Source organism: Bufo bufo, chromosome 5 (assembly GCF_905171765.1).
Source record: "Bufo bufo chromosome 5, aBufBuf1.1, whole genome shotgun sequence".
NCBI lineage: Eukaryota > Metazoa > Chordata > Amphibia > Anura > Bufonidae > Bufo > Bufo bufo.
Genome location: NC_053393.1, coordinates 78,346,437 through 78,367,426, shown reverse-complemented (window position 1 = coordinate 78,367,426; position 20,990 = coordinate 78,346,437). Strand labels below are relative to the sequence as shown.

The following is a 20,990-nucleotide window of genomic DNA, read 5'->3' as shown; positions in this document are numbered from 1 at the left end:
GTGCAGATGGGAGTATGATTGCAGTATTAATCTAAAATCAAACACAATGCAATAGCAGTCTCAGGGTTGCCAACCAGAATTTTTCTTTTTTCTGGACAACTTATCCCAAAATCATAGACAGCCAACAATTTTACGGATAAATTGGAAAACCATAATTCATGTCTATAGGTCAATATATTGATAAGAACTCATTACCAGCATTTATTGTGAGCTGGAGATGATAAATACCACCAAAATAATCTAGGCAAGTACCACCAGCCTTTAAAAAAATGAAGGACACTTCTATTTTTTTTCACAGACACTGGAAAAAGTCGCCTATTTTTACGGACTGTCTAGAAATTTCTGGATGGTTAGCAACCCTGAGCAGTCTGCACAGACTATATGAACCTATGCTATGTTCACTGTATAAATACAGTACTTGACAAATATGTTTTGTTCTAAATCATTTGTGCCCATCCACCATGGCAAGGTGACCTCTTTTGGACAGGAGCCTTACTCTTTTTGATAACTTTTCTTAGACCAATTGGACTCAAATTAACTCAAGGAAAGCAGGTTCCACATACATATATACTGAACCTACCCCATTTTATACCTTCTCTGGTGTCATCAAGCTTCCAGTGAATTCAGGGAGAGCAGGCGTCCGCTATATATACTGCACTAATAAAAAGCAGTATAAATGTACCAGTTACTCGCCAATCTGAATATCAACTGTAGACACAAAACATTTTTTTCAATGACGACCATTTGCAAAGTCGCTTCATTTTTCATCTTAGATGCAGTGGGGAAAATGAATAAAAAATGGTTGTAAAGGTGTAAATGTCCTTTAAAGTTGCATATTAAGCAAATTTTCGGATCGGGTGATAAAATTTATACATACCCTTAGTAAGGGAGTCTCCCAACTGCCCACCAGATGTCAGGGATAATACAGATTAGCCATAGTGAATTACAACATGGTTAATTGTTTCTTTTGCCAGGAGATAAGCCACTGATTTAAGGCCCCTTTACACTTGCCGAGTATCGGAATGTAGAAGCATAGGAACGCTTGTTAGTGATTATCTGCCAGGGGAAAGGTGCCGCCGATGTGTGTGCAGGCACCTAAATCATTGTTTGCCGGTGTAACATTATACTTCCCTACTTCGTGAGATTTCCCAACCCTCGCCACTTCCGGTCGCACCGGACATGACGTGGAAGGTGTGCAGCGCCGCGCAGGCGCACAACGATGGTTAGGGAAATTTTACAGCAGAGTGTGCATGCGCCGGGAGCCTGCAGCGCCGCTCAGGCTCAGAACGACGGGTTAGGGAAATTTCACAGCAGAATGCGCATGCGCCGGGAGCCTAGGGTAGGGAAAAATGATGGGCCAATGCGCAGGAGCGGTGATCGGATGGATGTTCTCAGCTAGACACCGGCCGACACTGCGCACGCGCTGGGAGCCTCTATTCCCTAGCCGCTGGTGAGGCTTCCGGCACATGCACAGTGTCTGCCGGTGTCCAGCTGAGAACATCCATCCGATCACCGCGCCTGCGCACTGGCCCATCATTTTTCCCTACCCTAACCTCCGGCGAGGCTCCCGGCGCATGCACACTCTGCTGTCAAATTTGCCTAACCCGTCGTTCTGCGCGGCGCTGCACACCTCCTCACGTCATGTCCGGTGCGACCGGAAGTGACCAGGGTAGGGAAATCTCACGAAGTAGGGAAGTATAACTTAAAGAGGACCTTTCACCGATTCTTACCCTATGAACTAACTATACAGATAGGTAGAGCGGCACCCGGGGATCTCTCTGCACTTACTATTATCCCCGGGCGCCGCTCCGTTCTCCTGCTATGCCCTCCGGTATCTCCGTTCCCTAAGTTATGGTAGGCGGAGTCTGCCCTAGCGCTGGCCAATCGCATTGCAGAGCTCACAGCCTGGGAGAAAATAACCTCCCAGGCTGTGAGCTCTGCGCTGCGATTGGCCAGCGCTAGGGCAGACTCCGCCTACCATAACTTAGGGACTGGTATCTCCGCCTACTATAACTTAGTGAGCGGAGATACCGGAGGGCATAGCGGCAGAACGGAGCGGCGCCCGGGGATAATAGTAAGTGCAGTGAGATCCCCGGGTGCCGCTCTACCTATCTGTATAGTTAGTTCATAGGGTAAGAATCGGTGAAAGGTCCTCTTTAACACCGGCAGCAGACCGTCCTGTCTAAACACGCTCTGCTGCCAGCAAATAATGATTCTATATGGAGACGAGCAATGGCATTAGCGATCGCTACTACCCATACTATGGAGGAGATCTCCGCATGTAATAGGAGCAGTCTCCTTTACTGATAAGCAAGTGCTTGTCGGGAAGGAAAACTTACCGACAGTTGATAAGTCTACTAGTGTAAAAGGACCTTTAAGGGTTTTTCCGAGAACTTAATACTGAAGACCTATGATCAGGATAGGTCATTAGTATCTGAATGGTGAGGGTCCGACACCCGGGACCCCTGTCGTTCAGCTGTTTGAGAAAGCAGCGGCACTCGCAGTATCATTGTGGCCTTTTCTCTGCTTTTCCTAGGCGAAGTGAAGACATCGGTCACATGGCCTAGAAGTGAATGGGCCTGAGCGCAATAAAAAGCACAGCCGCTATACAATTTACAGCGCTGTGCTTGGTGACCTGTGAGAAGACTGCGGTGCTCACAGTAGCGCCAGTGCCTTCTCAAGCAGCTGATTGGCGGGGGTTCCCAGGTGTTGGACCCCCACCGATCACATACTCATGACCTATCCAGAGTCTTGGAAAACCCTTTTAAGCCTCCTCATTAATAATAGTTTTTTAAACGTTTGTCCAACCATTCATCTATACGGGCAAACCGATGCAATTACATGGAAAGAATAGCAGACTGCAACAGTTTTAGGGACTGTGGGCTATAGTCCCCAGTTCCTTACATGAAGCATTCTTTGCCCTGCCATCGTCTGTGCTGCATCGGTATACGTGTTATGTTAACCTTGCAGCTCCACACAGTGTTTGTAGAGGTTCTCCTGCGTATGCGTGATTGCTGCATTTTTGACATGTCTGACTTGGTCAGCAGCGGAACGTATGTATTGGTTACAAATGAAAATAATCTGTGTTAGGAGACTTTGGCACCCGCGTGTAGGTATTTCAGGTGCATTTGATTTAAGATATGTTAGACACGGATATTTCTGAGCTTTCTTTGGTCCCCTGAGCTCAAGTAAACACAAATGACATGAGATCTACCTTTTCACCTCAGGATATTTTAGTGTGTGGCCATTCCTTGGAAGTGAACATGACCACAAGCTTGGACTTCTTCCTAAGTGTGGCTCAAGTACAACTCCTGCAACAGCTGCTCAAAGCGAACATGGTCGGATTTGAACAAACAAACATGGACGCCGAGGTAAGATGTGGCAGAGTTAACCCTTGGTTTTCCAGCCAGTTCAAACTGCAAAAGTGCTCTTAAAGGGGTCATCCGATGGTTGACGTAAACAGAGAAATAAGACATCATATAGTACAGTACAAGACCATCTCTTTATAACAAAGCTAGAACCAGCCCTGTACTTCACAAGGGTCCAGAGATCTCCCCATTGTTTGCTACAATTGCTCTGCCTGATTTATTCCAAGCTTACAGCTCAGGGGACGTGTCCTTTCGGCTGAAGCTCTCTCCCTGTCACACATCGGGGACGTGTCCTTTCTGCTGCAGAAACATTGAGTTTTCAATTACATCCAATTACCAAAATATTCTGATCCAAGTTTAAAAAAAAAGTAGAATACCCATACAGACCACATAGTAAGGGGAATCTGTCATACTGACAAGTTATACACATTTTAGACGCATTCTATTGGCTAGTTTGTTTGGCTGACAGATAGTTCTCACACAATGTTATTTTGTTGCACAGAAGTTTACGTATTTTGTTGCACAGAAAGTCATTTTGCTTCACAAAATGCAATGTGTATAAATGGCGCCTCATATATTTTTGCTGTTAAAATTTAATGACAGGCGCCATAATAAGTCCTATAATGTACTTGTCACAGTGGCACAACTTTAGATCTAGTTGGAAGCCAAGATTTGAGGTGAATCGAGCCATCCAAGAACCAATAGTAATAGCAGTAGGTGTTTGGAAGGTCAGACCTTATATGCAGGTGCTTTACAAAAAGCCAATGTGATGAATTTGGGAAAGTTCCACTGAACACGTGTATATCTGGGTTTTACTACGGTAATATTTATTCCGTTGCAGAGATCTGCTGTGAAATATTATTATGACTCTGCTCTCTGCGTCCTCAGAGACATGTATGGCTTTTTTCCCTATCCTTGTGGTTTTACAGACAGACTGTTCTAGGCTTTGTATGTCCCCTGTCTGTATGTGAATCTCCAAAATTTAATCTCTGTGTCCTATATAAAGCCCCATTGTTATGGAGCATTACTCCGGCTTCCTTTGTTTTTTTTTCCCCAGTTTCATAGCACCAACTAGAGTAATCACATGTGAAGCATAAACTATCATTTGTCATCCAGAAGAATGAGCCTTCAAAGGGCATCTGTCAGCAGATTTGTACCTATTACACTGGCTGACCTGTTACATGTGCACTTGGCAGCTGAAGACATCTGTGTTGGTCCCATGTTCATATGTGTCTGCATTGCTGAGAAAAAGGATGTTTTACTATATGCAAATGAGCTTCTCAGAGCAACGGGGGCGTTACCGTTACACCTAGAGGCTCTGCTCTCTCTGAAACTGCTGCGCCCTCTCCACTCTGATTGACTTTAGGAGAAGTCAGGGCCAGGTGTGATCACGTTTACACTGCCTGGTCCTGTCAATCAAAGTGCAAAGGGCGCAGCAGTTACAGAGAGTGCAGAGCCTCTAGGTGTAACGGCAACGCCCCCGTTGCTCCCAGAGGCTCATTTGCATATATTAAAACATAATTGTTCTCAGCAATGCGGTCATATATGAACATGGGACCAACACAGACGCCTTCAGCTGCCAAGTGCACATGTAACAGGTCAGCCAGTGTCATAGGTACAAATCTGCTGACAGATGCCCTTTATATAGCATCCTCTGGTGGGCCCAGGCTCTGACAATAATGGACCCCTGGTAAAACAGGACCCCTGTAGGCCCCTTTCACACGATCGAGTATTCCGCGCGGGTACTATGCGTGAAGCGAACACATTGCGCCTGCACAGAATCCGGACCCATTCATTTAAATGGGGCTGTGTACATGTGCTTTGGTTTTCACGCATCTCTTGTGCGTTGTGTGAAAATCACAGCATGTTCTATATTCTGCTATTTTCACGCAAAGCTGGCCCCATAGAATTGAATGGAGCTGCGTGAAAATCGCATCGGCAAGCAAGTGCGGTTGCGATGCATTTTTCACGAATGGTTGCTATGAGATGTTGTTTGTATACATTCCGTTTTTTACCACGCGCGTGCAAAACGCATTAAATCGCCTTGCACCCGCACGATAAAAACTGAACGCGATCGCAGGCAAAACTGTATGACTTTGCCTGCGAAATCACACATTTTTCACTGAACGCGTTCGCAACTCATCCAGACCTAATCCAGACACGCTAGGGGCCTTAAGGTCCTATATGAACAAAGGGTGGGCCCAAGGGACTTCAGTCCAACACTGTAAGTACTACTAAGTTCATAATAGGGTAAATAATCTTGTACCTACAAGAGACTTGTCACTCCCAGCACTTGAGACGTGATTATTCGGGGGTGCTTGCATATAAGGTAAATGATGGTTCAGATCTATAAACAAAAACATAATAAAAGCAACAAAAAGTCATAAGTGCAGTGTATATAAGATCCAAGAACAGGACCTTCACAAGCAAGATCTCCCAGCTGTCCTCAGTAATTGTTACTTCACCAAAGATAAAGTTTAGTATATTTGAACAGAGGGGGGCGTTCTGTGTCCGGAGAGGCATATGTTACTGTTTGACCCTACTGCTTAGCCACTGAATGGGAGAAGCATTCGCTATTGAAGTACGTACAATCCCACTTATGTTAGTGTTTAATATGCAGCAGGATTAAATGAATAATGCAGTGTTGCCGGCGGGTGTCTTATGTGTGGCAGGAATTCAGCACTAGTGGCACTATCTTGGACACTAACATCACATGATGGTGGTTCCATGACTTTATAATAAGTTACCTGTCATTGCAATTTAACCCTGTGATGATAATAAAATCATAAATCATAAGATAACTAACAGGAAAAGTCCTATTGTGTGGGCCTCTCTAAGCATTTCATTATAAAGTAGTTCTTCCAGTCTCTTTCTACTCTGTGCCGCACACTGATACCGTTGTTGTAGGTACTTCTCTGTTTGTCAGAGAAGGAAGGTCCTGTTGCACTTGCCTCAGTAGCTCCTCTGACAAGCAGAGAAGTCCGTGCATGGTCAGAGGCACTACACCAGAGATCCCTCCGCATCTAGGACGGGACTTGGCACAGCACAAAGCACTACAGCGAAAGTAAAAGGACAGAAAGTGGTGCTGTATTCAGCTTTTCAGTTGACGTTCATAAAAGAGACATTTTTATGAATTAATGTATTTTGGAAATTTAGATATTTGGTATTTTTTTGTGTGACCGCTCCTTTAAAGGGGTTCTGCACTTTGTTTAAACTGATGATCTATCCTCTGGATAGATCATCAGCATCTGATCAGCTGTTTGAGAAGGCAGCGGCGCTCCAGTAGCGCTGCGGCTTCTCACTGTTTACCGCAGGTCCAGTGACGTCACGATTGGTATCACTGGCCTGGACGGGGCTAAGCTCTGTTCACTTGAATGGAGCTTAGCCCCGCCCAGGCCAGTTGATACTAGTCGTGACGTCACTGGGCCGGCGGTAAAGGATAGATCATCAGTTAAAGTGCAGAACCCCTTTAATATCGATAGTGATATGGAATATGACATCTCAAGTACTCTCGCAAGTGGAGATTTAAATTAATTATTATTATACCTACAGCTATGGGCAGCAGGGTGGCTCAGTGGTTAGCACTGGTGCCTTGCAGTGTTGGGGTCCTAGGTTGGAATCTGACCAAGGACAACATCTGCATGGAGTTTGTAGTTCCTCCCTATGTTTGCGTGGGTTTCCTCCGGGTTCTCCGGTTTCCTCCAACACTCCAAAGACATCCTGATAGGGAACTTAGATTGTGAGCTCCACTGGGGACAGCTGGATGCTAATGTCTGTACAGCGCTGCGGAATATAGTAGCGCTATATAAGTGCGTAAAAATAACTATTATGCCTACATTATCCTGTTCTCATACTATTAACCTATTCCTAGACAGCAGTGATCTATACTGTGCCGTCCTCTGCCGTGCGCTCTGTTCTCAAGCTTCTCCTCGAACGCTGTGCAGGGCTCTGCTTCATTTAGGAGATGCACGGAACAATAGTGCATTGAGGTGTTTGCCCCCGGGGGGGATCGCTTGTGTTTTTGTCATCATTTCTATCCCGTTCCTCCAGAAGCCAATGTGAATAATCTCAGTAGTTAACCTAGAGGGACAGATCTTAATAGACGTATGTGTGGTTATTTTATTGCAAACAAATGTGAAGACCGTATAAGGGATGAGCGCCATGAAAACAAGCGCTTGCTTTGAGACGCTCTGTTTGTTATGCTAGCAGAAGTCTTTACCAAATACAGTATATGGAGGCCCAGATGCCATCTGGGACGTCTCCTTGATGCTTTCTGCTCCTAATTGCCCCCACATTTACAGTGCACCAAAGGTCACATCTCTCAGTGAGTTGAAGCGAGGGCGTTCAATAATATATATATACGCTTATTTCTTGATGTAATAATTCCATGGGGTTGGAACCAGGAGCACAGAGGGCTCGTAGCATGCCCTGCACACACTAACCATCACATTACTCTTTACTGGCCTCATTCGGAATCTGGCAAGTGCATAAAGCAATACACGTAAGATATTAGAGGTTGGTATTTATGGAGCACTATGACTAATGCTGTGGTTTTTTGGGACCCCACCCATTACCCCTGATGTCCTACAGATGGGTAGTCATTCATTATTATTTTTCTGTAACCTAAAGATGAGAAGTTCCAGAAAAATTCCATCATAAATGTACTCCCAGCTTGGACTGGAGGTTAGGCTTGCCATGCTTAGTTCAAGGCTGTTTACGGGACGTCTTGGTTTAGACTGCAGGACTGATGAGCTGGGGCTAAAGCACCAACCTTGGTCATTACATATTTTGTAAAGGAGATCATCTAAATGAAGCAATTCCATAGTTTTGTCCCATGCTTAATTATTTTTATATTACTCTGCCGTACAGTGTCGTAACTAGAAATGCCTGGGCCCCACAGCAAATTTTTTTTAACCCCCCTTCCTCCAGCAACTTCTTCGCAACCCCCTCCTCCCGTCAAGATTGTGCTCTCAGATGAGGCCTGGCAGCCGCTGGGTCCGTTTCCTACAGTGTCACTGTATATAATGTCATTGTGTTAATCTGACAATAAAATCTTTTAGTCCTCATCCTGGGTGGGCCCCTTCTGAGTTCGGGTCCCAAAGCAGCCGCTTCCCCTATAGCTACGCCCCTGATGCCGTGTAGCGCGGAGATTTCAGATTTGCTTTTCTCAGGTAGCTTTTCAGCTATAAGCAATTATGGCCGCAGATCAGGAATAACCACAGGTAAGCTGCCATTGCTCAACCACTGTCCCCTGAGTCTCTGCTCCTTGGTTTGCTGGCTTCTCATCTAAACTCATTGGCAAAAAAATAAAAAATAACGCACCAAGTAGGAGTTGTTGGAATCAAATGAAACTTTCTATGTCTGAATGCAATGATGATGTGTGTAAGTGATTACAATATTAGAGCAAAATGATAAGTTTATTGGGGGAAAATGTACAATTGAAAGGAGGCTTTAGGACCCTGTTGGCTCGCCTCTAGCCTTGGATACAAGATGGGATACGGTTGGGAATGGATCCTGCGGCACATGTAGATCCTGCACACTCATAGGTTGCCAAAGCTGGCATCCCAGTTGGTCCCATAAATGTTCGAATGGTGATAAATCTAGCGACTGGCAGACCACGTAGGTGTTAAAGGGGTTGTCTGGGCTTTTTCCTATTGATGACCTATCCTCAGGATAGGTCATCAATATCAGATCGGTGAGGGTGCCGGGTGTCAGAGCAGCGTTTTTTGTCCGGCCACCTCTCGGCATGTTTGCAGTGCTGCGGCCGGTCCCCATGATAGTGAATAGGGTCGGGGCGGATTTCCGGCAGCACACGTGTGCAAAAGGTAGTACTTTGCTGGAACAGCCTGCCGGAAAAGCCTAACGCCGGTGTGAAAGTAGCATTAGTTTAGTAAGGTTTACTGCAATGCTATAACCCATTTTAAGTGGCCTGATTAATGGTTGCTACATCTGTAGCCTACATGGTGACATGTGGTCGCATGTGGCTCATGGTAAAATAACAAAACATGGCAAAACAACCTCAATGTTCATGACCGTAAACGAGCCAGTAGAATTGTTTGCGGCATTTAGAAGGTTGCATAATTTCCGCCTGACTGAATATCACCATGTAGCCCCGGCCTGTGGGTCATCGGTGCATCCCCGTCTCAAGCAATAGAGCAGGACTACTGTTTGTATGCATGTGTATATTATTTTCATATGATCAACATGTAGCAACATAACAGCAGACAAATGCAGACCATTCTGTTTTAATTATGACCAATATGTTTTACATTTAATGCATAATGTAATATGAAATGAAAGGATGTGTCATGTAAAGCTGAGGTCATTTTTTATTTATTTTTTTAATTTGATGCACGTTACAAAAAAAAAAAAGACATAGTAAAATAGTTTTGAATAGTTTTGTGTGTTTTTTGCTGGCATGTTTAGCTACATCTGGCAATCGGAGCTACAGAGCCAGCTTGGATCCCGGAGCCAAGTATACTTTGGCTGTATTGTAGTAGAAAAACGAAAACATTAAACAGCGCTGACATATGATGAAAGCTGCTGTGCCACTTTCAACCTCTTCCCTGCGTGTTTTTTTGCTATTGTTTTTCAGAGATTATTATGTTGCATATTGGGGCAGATCAGAATTCTGCAGAGCTTTTGAAATGGGAGTAATATCTGAAATCCTGTAAAGAGATGTGTGAGTGGAAACAGAATATTTTACTTAATGAAATTTGAGACAATGCCGGAGACATTGCAAGGGTGGGATTTACTGAAGGGCACATCTGTGCCTTCTGGAGCCTGAATAGAAAGATTGCTCCGATTGGTCTAGAACGCCTCCGGCTAGTTCAGATCCCAGGCCATGCACAAGTTGCATTTGGGCCTGTCCCAGGCTTGATAATGCTACTGTAATTGGTTGTTCTGGATTTCAAGGTCTGCTTATTCCTATTTTTAAAATATTGGATTATGGAGAATTTTTGTTTGCGTTGTAGAGATAAAATCATTAAAGGGCATCTGTCAGCAGTTTTGTACCTATGACACCGGCTGACCTGTTACATGTGCGCTTGATAGCTGAAGACATCTGTGTTGGTCCCATGTTCATATGTCCCCGCATTGCTGAGAAAAATAAAGTTTTAAATATATGCAAATGAGACTCTAGGAGCAATGGGGGCGTTGCCATTACACCTAGAGGCTCTGCTGTCTCTTTAACTGCTGCGCCCTCTGCACTTTGATTGACAGGGCGAGGTGTTATAATATTTTCACTGCCTGGCCTTGTCAGTCAAAGTGGAGCAGACACGGCTGATAGGTCATCATCAGCTGTTCGGTGGGGGGCCGACACCAGGGAGCGCCATGGCCTTTTCACTGCTTACCCTAAGCCACTTGACTGACGTGGCCAAATAAATCGGACTAAACTGCGCCTAGGTCACGTGACCAATGGTCGTGACATTACTGGGCTAGGGTAATCAGCGAGAAGGCTGTGGCGCTCACCGGAGTGCCGTCCCTTCTCAAGCAGCTGATATATGGACATCCCAGGTGTTGGACCCCTTACCGATCCGATCTTGACCTAACCAGAGGATAGTTCATCAGTTACAAGTAGTGGAATAACCCCTTTAAAGGGGTTGTGCAGCGATTTATATAAATTACCTATCCTCAGGATAGGTCATCAATATCTGGTCGGTGGGTGTCCGACACCCCGCAATCCCTCTGATTAGCTGTTTAAAGAGGAGACGGTGCTCCATGCGAGCGTCACTTCCTGTTCATTACCCTGCACTTAATCTCAGAAGTGCCGCTCCAGAGGAGACAACGCATAGTGTAAAGACCAGGAAGTGGAGCCCGCATGGATCACAGTCTCCTCGTCGGGTGTCAAACCCCCGACGATCTGATATTGATAACCTATCCTGAGGATAGGTCAACATAAATCACTGCACAACCTCTTTAACATTAACCCCCTTCTCAGCTCTAGACCACAAGGAAATGTAAGATTAAAGGGGTTATCTGATGTCTAAAATATCCCCCCTAATGTCCGAGCCCCTTGTATGGATTATACTTACCTGCTCTCCAGCACCCGTATTTCTCTGGATCCCTGCATAGCCGCCGCTGCATCTTCCTCCGTAGCTCGGATCAAAATATCCGGCGACGGGGAGGTGGGTGCAGCCAATAGCAGGCTGCGACGGTGACCAGCCTCAAGGGGGCTCGTCCCCGTCGCGGCCTGCTATTGGCTGCTTCCCCTGTCGCCGGATGTTTTGATCTGAGAGACGAGGAAGATGCAGCGGCGGCCGTGCAGGGATCCAGACGAGGGTGCTGGGGTCCAGGTAAGTATAATCCATACAAGGGGCTCGGACATTGGGGGTGATATTTTTGATGTCGGATAACCCCTTTAACTTTTTCTCTGCCTTAGACCAATGAAGAATTTACATTTAACTAGGAATTTAAAATTTATATGGAAAACTGAAAATCTGAAATAGAGAGCATGGGGTCCCTGCTTTGCTTTTTTGCTGAGAGCCGCCAATTTCTAGTTATGTTTGTCACCAGTCTTTTAAATCATAGAGAGTCTGTAAAAATAGGGAACTTGGACAATTTCTGTAAAAAAAACAAAAAAAAAACTAGATGAGCCTGTGATTAATTTTCAAATTGAGGAGCTTTTACAGGTTGAAGTGAACGTGATTATCATCGTTTTACAAGTCACAGTAAGTGCTGCTGATGCACTAATTTCAGTACGTTTGCTGTAGATGTACATGGTGTTTTTAGGATTTACTTTTGGTTTACAATTAGTCTGTAAAAGATTTGGATGTCCAGAAAATGCAGGTTACTAACCCTGAGTCTGGTGAATTAACTATAATAAGTATTGGTTTTTCCACCTATCGTAAGTACTTTTTCTCTTGTGCAGCTTACCAGTGGGTGAGCTGTGTATTGTTTTGTTTTTCCTAGCGATCAGGAGGTTCCTTGGAGGTCTCCAGCACAGGAGAACTGATGGATGTGCATCGGTATGGAGGTCAGAGCCATGAACTGAGAGAGCTACGCTCATTCAACTTAGCTCTGGCCCAGTCTAGTTGTGACTGAAAATTGTTACCAAAATATATAGAACATGTAGGTGGTCTCTGTTGAATAAGCCCCAGACAAACGTGCACGGTAGGACCTAATTGAAATTTAATTGTAAAGGTCACGGCCTGAATTTTTACAGGCGCTAGGCTTGTAACCCAGAGGTCACACAATTCTGTGTTCTTTACCTTTTGCTACCAACCAGAATATTTCTCAAAAACTATATTAAGATTAATTTTATGTTGAAACAGTCCTTTTGTTTTTCTTTAGCTTTTGTGTGTTTCTTCACAAACTTGGCCTATGATGATAATGTATTGTGTATTATTGTTTTTTTTAATTTAATGGTATAAGTTTAAGATTTAAACATAGATTTTTCAAAAGGCAACCAAAAAGCTAAATAAATATAAAAGGTCTGAAGTCATAAAGAGGTATTAAACTGTCACAAATAATAATACAGTAAGATAATGCTCTAATAGTTAACTTTGATACTTTTGTACCTACAAACAAAAATATCACAAATGTGTTACTTAAAAACAGATTTTTTAAAATAGTTGCATGCAAAATTGTAGAAGAAAATGTTCTGGATGATGCAGTTTGTGGTTATTAAGTATTATGCATAAATATTGTTTGGAGAGACATTTAGACATTTGTAAGTTTTCTCCAACCACGGATCCATGGTTTGAAAAACTATTGCTAGATGTTCTTTCACCTTGGCAAGGATTCAGTACTCTGGCCAACCTTGTATCTTGATACCCTAGCCATGGCAAAGTGGGTTGTTGGTGTGCCTACGCCCGACACAACAGCCAAGGTTCATGCCCCACAAGACATTCATCCCCTTTCCCTCAGCTACCTCCCGGTCAGTATCTCTGGGGTTAGATTATTCTTCAGAACACCTTGTGTGCCTGTGATGTCACCTGGCTCCTTGCGAAGCAGACGAAGAGGCTTCACTCTACAAAAGGAGCCCGGTATGCCACTCACATTTAGAAAATCCTCACTTCTGACACGCAATTTGTTACTGATGAATTGGGGAATAGAAAAATAAAGGTAACACACAGATATATATATACACTTAAAGAGGACCTTTCACTAGTTTAAAAACTAACTATATCAGTGGGCAGAGCGGCGCCCAGGGGTCCCCCTGCACTTACTAGTATGTCTGGGTGCCGCTCCGTTCGTCCGGTATAGGCTCCGGTGTGTGCAGCTCCCTCTGTTGTACGGGGCGGAGTTTTTGTATTAGGGTTGTCCCTTGCTGCAGCGCTGGCCAATCGTAGCGCACAGCTCATAGCCTGGGAGTCCCAGGGGAGGGAGCTGCAGACACCGGAGCCTATACCGGGCGAACGGAGCGGCGCCCAGACATATTAGTAAGTGCAGGGGGACCCCTGGGCGCCGCTCTGCCCACTGATATAGTTAGTTTTTTGTTTTTAAACTAGTGAAAGGTCCTCTTTAAGGTGACTTTTGTGCTATTAAACAAATGTCACCAATCCCAGACACCCCTTTAAATGGTTACTGTACTTTCACGCAGTTTCACATAAATCAATAGTACAGGTGAATATAAGAAACTTTGTAATATACCTCATCAGAGAAAAATGCCTTGTTTTAGCGTTATCAATTGTTTTCTTCCTCTCCCACCGTTTTCTAAGCTAACTTCTTGCTCAAAATTATGAGAAATCCTGTGAGACCAAGATAACTTATTATTTTATCCCATATAAGTCTCTGGAGAGAGGAGGAGACGAAGAAGGGAGTGCAGAGAGACAGACATACCACAGAACTGCTTCAGCACATTTAGCAGCTAATAGTCAATGTTCTCTCTCATCCCAACAGTTCTATTCACATCTTTACTACCCAGTACTTCTCCATAATGTCTTGTATTGAGCCTCTGACTGATTTTGAGCGAGCAAATGTGTTTAGGGAACAAAATCTGCTGTTTCCATTTGTATTCTATGGGCAGACATCATTACAGCTAGTCTCCAGCCACTGCCGCAGAGACCACTGAGAATTATGGATGGAGCTCGTGGAGGAGAAAGCTGCTAAAAATCTCATGTAATGGTCTGATATAGTTTCATCATTCATGTATACAGATATGACAGCTTATTCTGATAAATTATCTGAAAGTTTAGATATGCCTTAACCAGGTTACTGGCATAGGTACTGTAGCTTATATATCACTGTCCAGTGTCCTGTTTTCCGAAAGCAAATTGGGGAAGACGTTCTACAAGTTGACGTTTTAGATATGTACAGTAGTGTCGGTATGTAGTTTTATACATAGGTGTAATGTGGAGCTCCTAAGTTCCAATGCCAAATATATAACAAGCCCCCCCCCCCCCCCACCTACCATGGCTGAGACCTCTGCACCCCCTATAGCTACACCGCTGGCTTCACACTAAGCTGCAGTGGATAGGAGTTTTGGATCGACATCTAGGGGTATCTGTAGTGAAGGGTCACATGCTCCTGGAGTAAACGTCGGGCTAATGTAATTACTGGTGAGTATAGGTAGCAGAGTTGGACTTTTGATGCACCAGGAACAAGGATCTTGATAGAAGTTTCACACGTCTCAGCCTGTTTTTACTTTCACATGTACAAATGTTTACAGATAGATTGAGGTTTTTTTATGTCCTGAACAAACACTTTCAAATGACAACCTGTCAGCAAATCTGTCAACGGTACCGATGGCTGCTTACGAGAAAATCTCAGCCTGCTCGGAGATAAAAATAGACTGCGGAGACGGGATATCAAATGGAAATTGTACAAGGGTTTTTGTTTTGTTAATCCTGAAATGTTCATTTAACATTCTGTGCTTCGTAGGGGAATGGAAACCTAATCTTTATTTAGTTTACTGTCAGTCCAGGCCGCCATTGATCTATTTAAGGCCTAAAACTTCTGGGGAGAATGTTTGGGAATTACGGTTAACCCCATGACTGACAGTATGCTATATCAAACATTCTGTTTATTTAATTTTCATTAAAAAGGTTACATGCACAAAGATACATACAATTGTGAGAAAAGACGTAACAGAGCCCACTGGAATTACCTGGATTTCTGCATTAATTACTATGAAAGGGTTTGTGCAATGTTACAGTATTGATGACCTGTCCTCAGGATAGGTCTTCAAAATCAGACCAGTGGCGGGTCCGACTCCCAACACTCCCACACGATCTGCTGTTTAAAGGGGTAGCATAGCCTTTGCAACGGTGCTGCAGGGTAATTACAACTACAAATGCTTTTGTGGTGCATGTGGTCCGCTGCCGACATCCTCCATTGCATGCACTTTTGCTGGGGATTGCCGTTAGCTACGGATCATATGCGGAGGAATTGCTCCCCCGGTTATAAACACGCCACAGTGTTTGGGTTTTTTGAGCATTTCCTCCCATTTAGGCCACTTTATTTCAGTTTTTTTCTGTAATTACAGCTGCCCGTCCAATTCACTTGAAAGGGACGGAGTAGATGTATTACCACTGTACAAAGCAGACCTATCAACTTGGTCTATGAAGCTCTACTACCTCTCTAGATACTGGTTTTACATGGAAGCATGCAAAGATTTTTTTCCCTCTTGGATTCCATATAAACCCAATAATTTTTTTTTTTTTTTTTCGATGGTCCATGTTATGTTCTATTCTTCTCTCAAATCTATCAGCCCCATGTGGTGGCACATGGAGTATCTCGCTCTGCCATGTGCATGTTAGGCCGCAGGGCAGGGATCAACAACCTCCAGCTGTTTAGAAACTACAACTCCCAGAATGCTTCATTCGCTTCTGTGGTTGTTAGAAGAGCAGCCGAGCATGTTTGCATGCTGGGAGTTGTAGTTTCACAGCAGGTTGCTGATCCTTGCTGTAGGGTTTTCTTTTTTAAGCAGTTGGTTAATATATTACCCAGTCTCACCACTGGTTTTTCTGGGGAAAAAAAAGGTAGAGCTTTAAATTTGTAAGGGAATTACAGCAAATCTGTATGATTTATAGAGTTCTCTTTTTAAACCATTAAACCTGCCTGACTTTTTACAGCTTTTTTTTCCTAACTGGAAAAAGCAAACAAAAAACTTTTGCTTTTCTAACTTTATTTTGTGTTTGCTAAGTAGACATAAAAAGTTCTTACATGACATCACATTTAGGTATACATTTCGTTAGCATCTGAAATATGCGGTTTTGGAACAGCTGTAGTACACCTCTGTAGATAGCCTCTGTGGTTTGGGTGAACTGTTGTTCTGATTTATTTTCTTTATTTTCTTTATTTTTGATTAGTTCTACAAAGTTGAGCTTTCTTAGTTCTGAAAGGTGTTCTCTCCTCCGAGTCCGATCCAGGCTGTGATTTCTTTTGATCTAACGAGTTCATCAATATGCAGTAATTTGCCACTTGGCCGAGATCCACTTGGCAGATCTCATGTGGCATAGTGTTTTACTGTACTGTTTTTACCGTGCACATAAAAGAGTCTCTTTGATGGTGATCCTGAAATACTCAGAAGTCTTAGAGTGCATTAAATGACCAGTGTGATTAATGAACCTTTATGTAGCTGGGGTCTTTTGGGTTAAGTGCCCAGATAATTGATTGAGCAACAAGGTGTGCTGACATTTTACAAATAGGTGTGCTTAACGGCCATGATGTGTTGGATTGCTCTGTATGTTTAGCTTCTTAACGTGGATAAAGTGTGTTTACACGACTTCTTGCTATGTAAACCTGCTCGTTTCTGACTTGGTCCCTTTCTCTCTTCTATATTTCTTGCATTCATTAATAATTTGCTGTATTTATATCTGCAAAGGGAGATCTATGATGATGCTGTGATATCAGTCTTAGGCCTCAGGCACACGAACGTATTTTCTTTCTGTGTCTGTGTTTTTTTTGCGGACCGTATACGGAACCATTCATTTCAATGGGTCCGCAAAAAATGGAAGGTACTCAGTGTGCATTCCATTTCCGTATGTCCGTATTTCCGTTCCGCAAGAAAATAGAACATGTCCTATTATTGTCCGCATTATGGACAAGGATAGTACTGTTCTATTAGGGGCCGGCTGTTCCGTTCTGCAAAATATGGAATGCACACGGACGTCATCCGTATTTTTTGCGGACCACAATATACATACGGTTGCGTGCATGAGGCCTTACTAGTGTTCCCTTTAAGCTGCAATCAGTTCCACATAGCGATGCATTTTTAGTACTGTACCAAAATCATTGGCAAAATACTGGAACTTCATCTTAACCTCAGTTTGTGTGAGATTTTACGTTGGTTAATTAAAGGGTTTCTGTCATGAAAAAAATCGTTATGTAGCTGACTGACACTAGCGATGTGCTAATGTCAGCAGTACATAACAGTGTGATTTATTACTCCCTGCCTGCCGCCGTTTTCTTTAAAAACAGACTTTTATGATCTGCTAATGAAGCCTCTAGGTGCTATGAGGGCGTTGCTGCAGCACCTAGAGGCTCCGTCTACTCGCCTTTTGGCACGCCCACGTCCACTTGATTGACGTCCTTCTCTGCATCATCCTCATAATCACACGCCTGCGCCGTCCCGTTTAGTATTCGGTGCAGGCGCAGTGAGTGAAGGACGCTCGGCTGCTGCCATGCAGGCCTGCCAGGGAAGCGTTTGTGACGTAATCGGCTTAGGCGCAGTGAGGAAGCTGGCAGCAGCCGAGCGTCCTTCACTCACTGCGCCTGCACCGAATACTAAATGGGACGGCGCAGGCGTGTGATTATGAGGACGATGCAGAGAAGGATGGACCTGGGCGTGCCAAAAGGCGAGTAGACCAAGCCTCTAGGTGCTGCAGCAACGCCCTCTAAGCGCCTAGAGGCTTCATTAGCAGATCATAAAAGTCTGTTTTTTTAAGAGAATGGCGGCAGGCAGGAAGTTAACAAACATACTGTTATGTACTGCTGACATTAGCACATCGCTAGTGTCAGTCAGCTACATAACGATTTTTCCCATGACAGAAACCCTTTAAACTTATGATTCTCTTTTAGCTTTTAGCCAAATGCAATGGCATAGTAACATATTAGTCATATGTTACTATGCCATTGCATTTGGATCCTTGCAGAATAAGGAATTGCATATCTGACAATATACTGCGTATTCATTTTTGTGTGTCTTAGAGATTAATTTCCGTATATTTTAATGCATACATGGCCGGTTGAAACTGTTTGTTTCTGACATGTTGCAGGCCTAATGAATACATGACCACACAGTACATACAAGTATAAGTGAGTAAGGAATAATTTTGAGTAAAAAAAAAGCCCCTTAATTCTATATTTGCACTTGAACTTAGAAAAGCATTGTATTCGTCCTTGTCAGAAAATAACCTACCCGTGTAGGATCCCAGCATTCCCCTTGAATTCTGATTATATATAATTTTTTCGCTGTATAAGACTCATCTTGGTTTTAGATAAGGAAATTAAAAAAATGTTTCTTTTTTCTTCAGACCTCAAATCAGACCCCAATCAGACCACCAATTCTCCTCATACCTCAGATCACACCCCAAATCAGACCTCCACTCTTCATTAGACCACAGATCAGACCCCTGCTCTTGACCAGACCTCAGATCAGACCCCCAGTCATCATCATACCTCAGATCAGACAGCGCCGCCACTTGGTACATTCAACACGCTCTTCCTGCAGAACTGCACTATGACCTGATATTGCGCAGTGTCAGGTGATAGTACGTCAGGACGTGGAACACTAAGCCAGGACCATACGTTACCAGAAGAAGACCAGGTAACAGTGAGTAAAGCTAGCATCAGGAGTGCCTTATTCACCATTCCCCGGTCCTACTGTGTACTAACGAGTGCTTCTACAATGGAAGAGCTCATTAGTATTAGCTTCATAAGACGCACTGACATTTTTCCCTCACTTTTGGTGGGAGGGAAGTGTGTCTTATGGAGCTAAAAATGCAGTGTGTATATATATATATATATATATATATATATATATATATATATATAATTTTTTTTATTTTTTACAATGAAAGATAAAACCTCTCTTATAGACTCATAGCATTAATAGTTAGTTGGTGATGACGCATTTCACCTCCATACCCTCTCTGTACAATGACCTCTGTACAGGTCACAGAGCATGCTCACAACACTCTTTGTAGACTACAGGTTTCTGTAGTCCAGGTGGCTGTTGTAATGCATATCCCTGGAAGCCCTTAAAGGACATCTGTCAGCAGATTTGTACCTATGAAACCGGCTGACCTGTTACATGTGCACTTGGCAGCTGTAGGTATCTGTGTTGGTCCCATATTCATATGTGTCCGCATTGCTGAGAGAAATGATGTTTTAACATATGTACACATAGAGGTTCAGCTCTCTGTGCAGCTGCCTCTCCCTTTGCACTTTGATTGACAGGACCAGGCAGTGTAAACGTGATCATGCCTGGCCCTGACTTTTCCTAAAGTCAATTGAAGTGCCGAGGGTGTGGCAATTGCAGAGAGAGCAGAGCTTCTAGGTGTAACGGCAACGCCCCTGTTGCTCCTGCAGTCCTATTTGCATATATTAAAACTTTTTCTCTCAGAAATGCGGGCACATATGAATATGGTTTTAATACAGGTTTAAAATACTTTATGGCTCCTGGATATGTGGCTATTTGTCCTTCAGACATCGGTTTCTAGCCGGTAACGATCGGTCCTGTATTATAACAGATACCTGTTAGGACCTTGATTTCCACTCTGAGTACAACACCTCAGGTAGTCGTCTGCTGCTTGCTCAGGGAGTTTGACAATGGAAGAATTATTTTCTTCTTGGATGTGGTTCCATTTTTCCATTCGAGCCTGTTAATGCACTAGGTAATACATCCTCTTACTTCCTGCGGTTACGAGCACACCGTTTCACCTGCACCTTGTTAGGGAACGTGTGAGGCATTACCAAAGTTTGGCCTCTGAACTGGTTAATGCAGCCTTCAGGGCAATGCACGGCTAGCAGCTATATAAGACCTTCTATGGGTCTGCGGCTATCTAGGAAACCATGCTGTAAACACTGTCAGCTGCAGTAGTGTTGGTATGTCTTGCAAACCACATCATTCATACATTTAAACTCTAGACCGATAAGAATATATATATTTTTTTCTGTCTGTGAAAAGGGAAATACAACTAATTTGTGTAAGGAAGACACTGCCCTGACTCAGACTTGTAATCTGCCTTTTGTCTTTACTCCCTCTCGGAGTTTACAGTGTGGGAGTGCGATCAGATAATAGGCTTCTTTCAAGCTCTTTATCGGCGGACTGTGCTCCTGGACTACATCTGGAATTTTCAGAACATAGATTTTCACCAAGTTCCTGATTTTTTTTTTCAATGAGTTACATTTTGCATTGGTATTACTATTGCTTGACTAGTGGATCTTAATGGTTGTCTTCCTGGTAAGGAAGTGAATCATAACCACTTCTAGAACCTACAACGACCATCTGTATTAGAACCCATCTACAAGTGCATTGTTCCCCTGCGGCGCCACCACAGGATGATTTCTGATTGAAATCAAAGGGCTGTCTCTCCAATGCACAGACGTGTTGGGACTTCCAGAGAGAGAGACTTTTTTTTTTTATAGCTGCTTCTCTGCTTCAGTTAATTTATAAAAGGGGACTTCCCTGTTAAAGAGGTTGGACCATCTGGGACATTGATGGCATATTGGTAG

The 20,990-nt window shown here is 43.6% G+C and overlaps 1 protein-coding gene across 4 annotated transcripts in view; it reads left to right on the top strand.

The window, feature by feature from the left end:
- The window catches only part of VPS13B (vacuolar protein sorting 13 homolog B), a 1,020,896-nt gene that overhangs the window by 679,409 nt on the left and 320,497 nt on the right, over positions 1–20,990 (top strand). For all 4 annotated transcript variants that reach the window (XM_040432419.1, XM_040432415.1, XM_040432418.1 and 1 more), the window contains exon 33: positions 3,228–3,371. In XM_040432419.1, the coding sequence (XP_040288353.1) occupies positions 3,228–3,371 (144 nt within the window). The remainder of the gene's footprint in view (positions 1–3,227; positions 3,372–20,990) is intronic.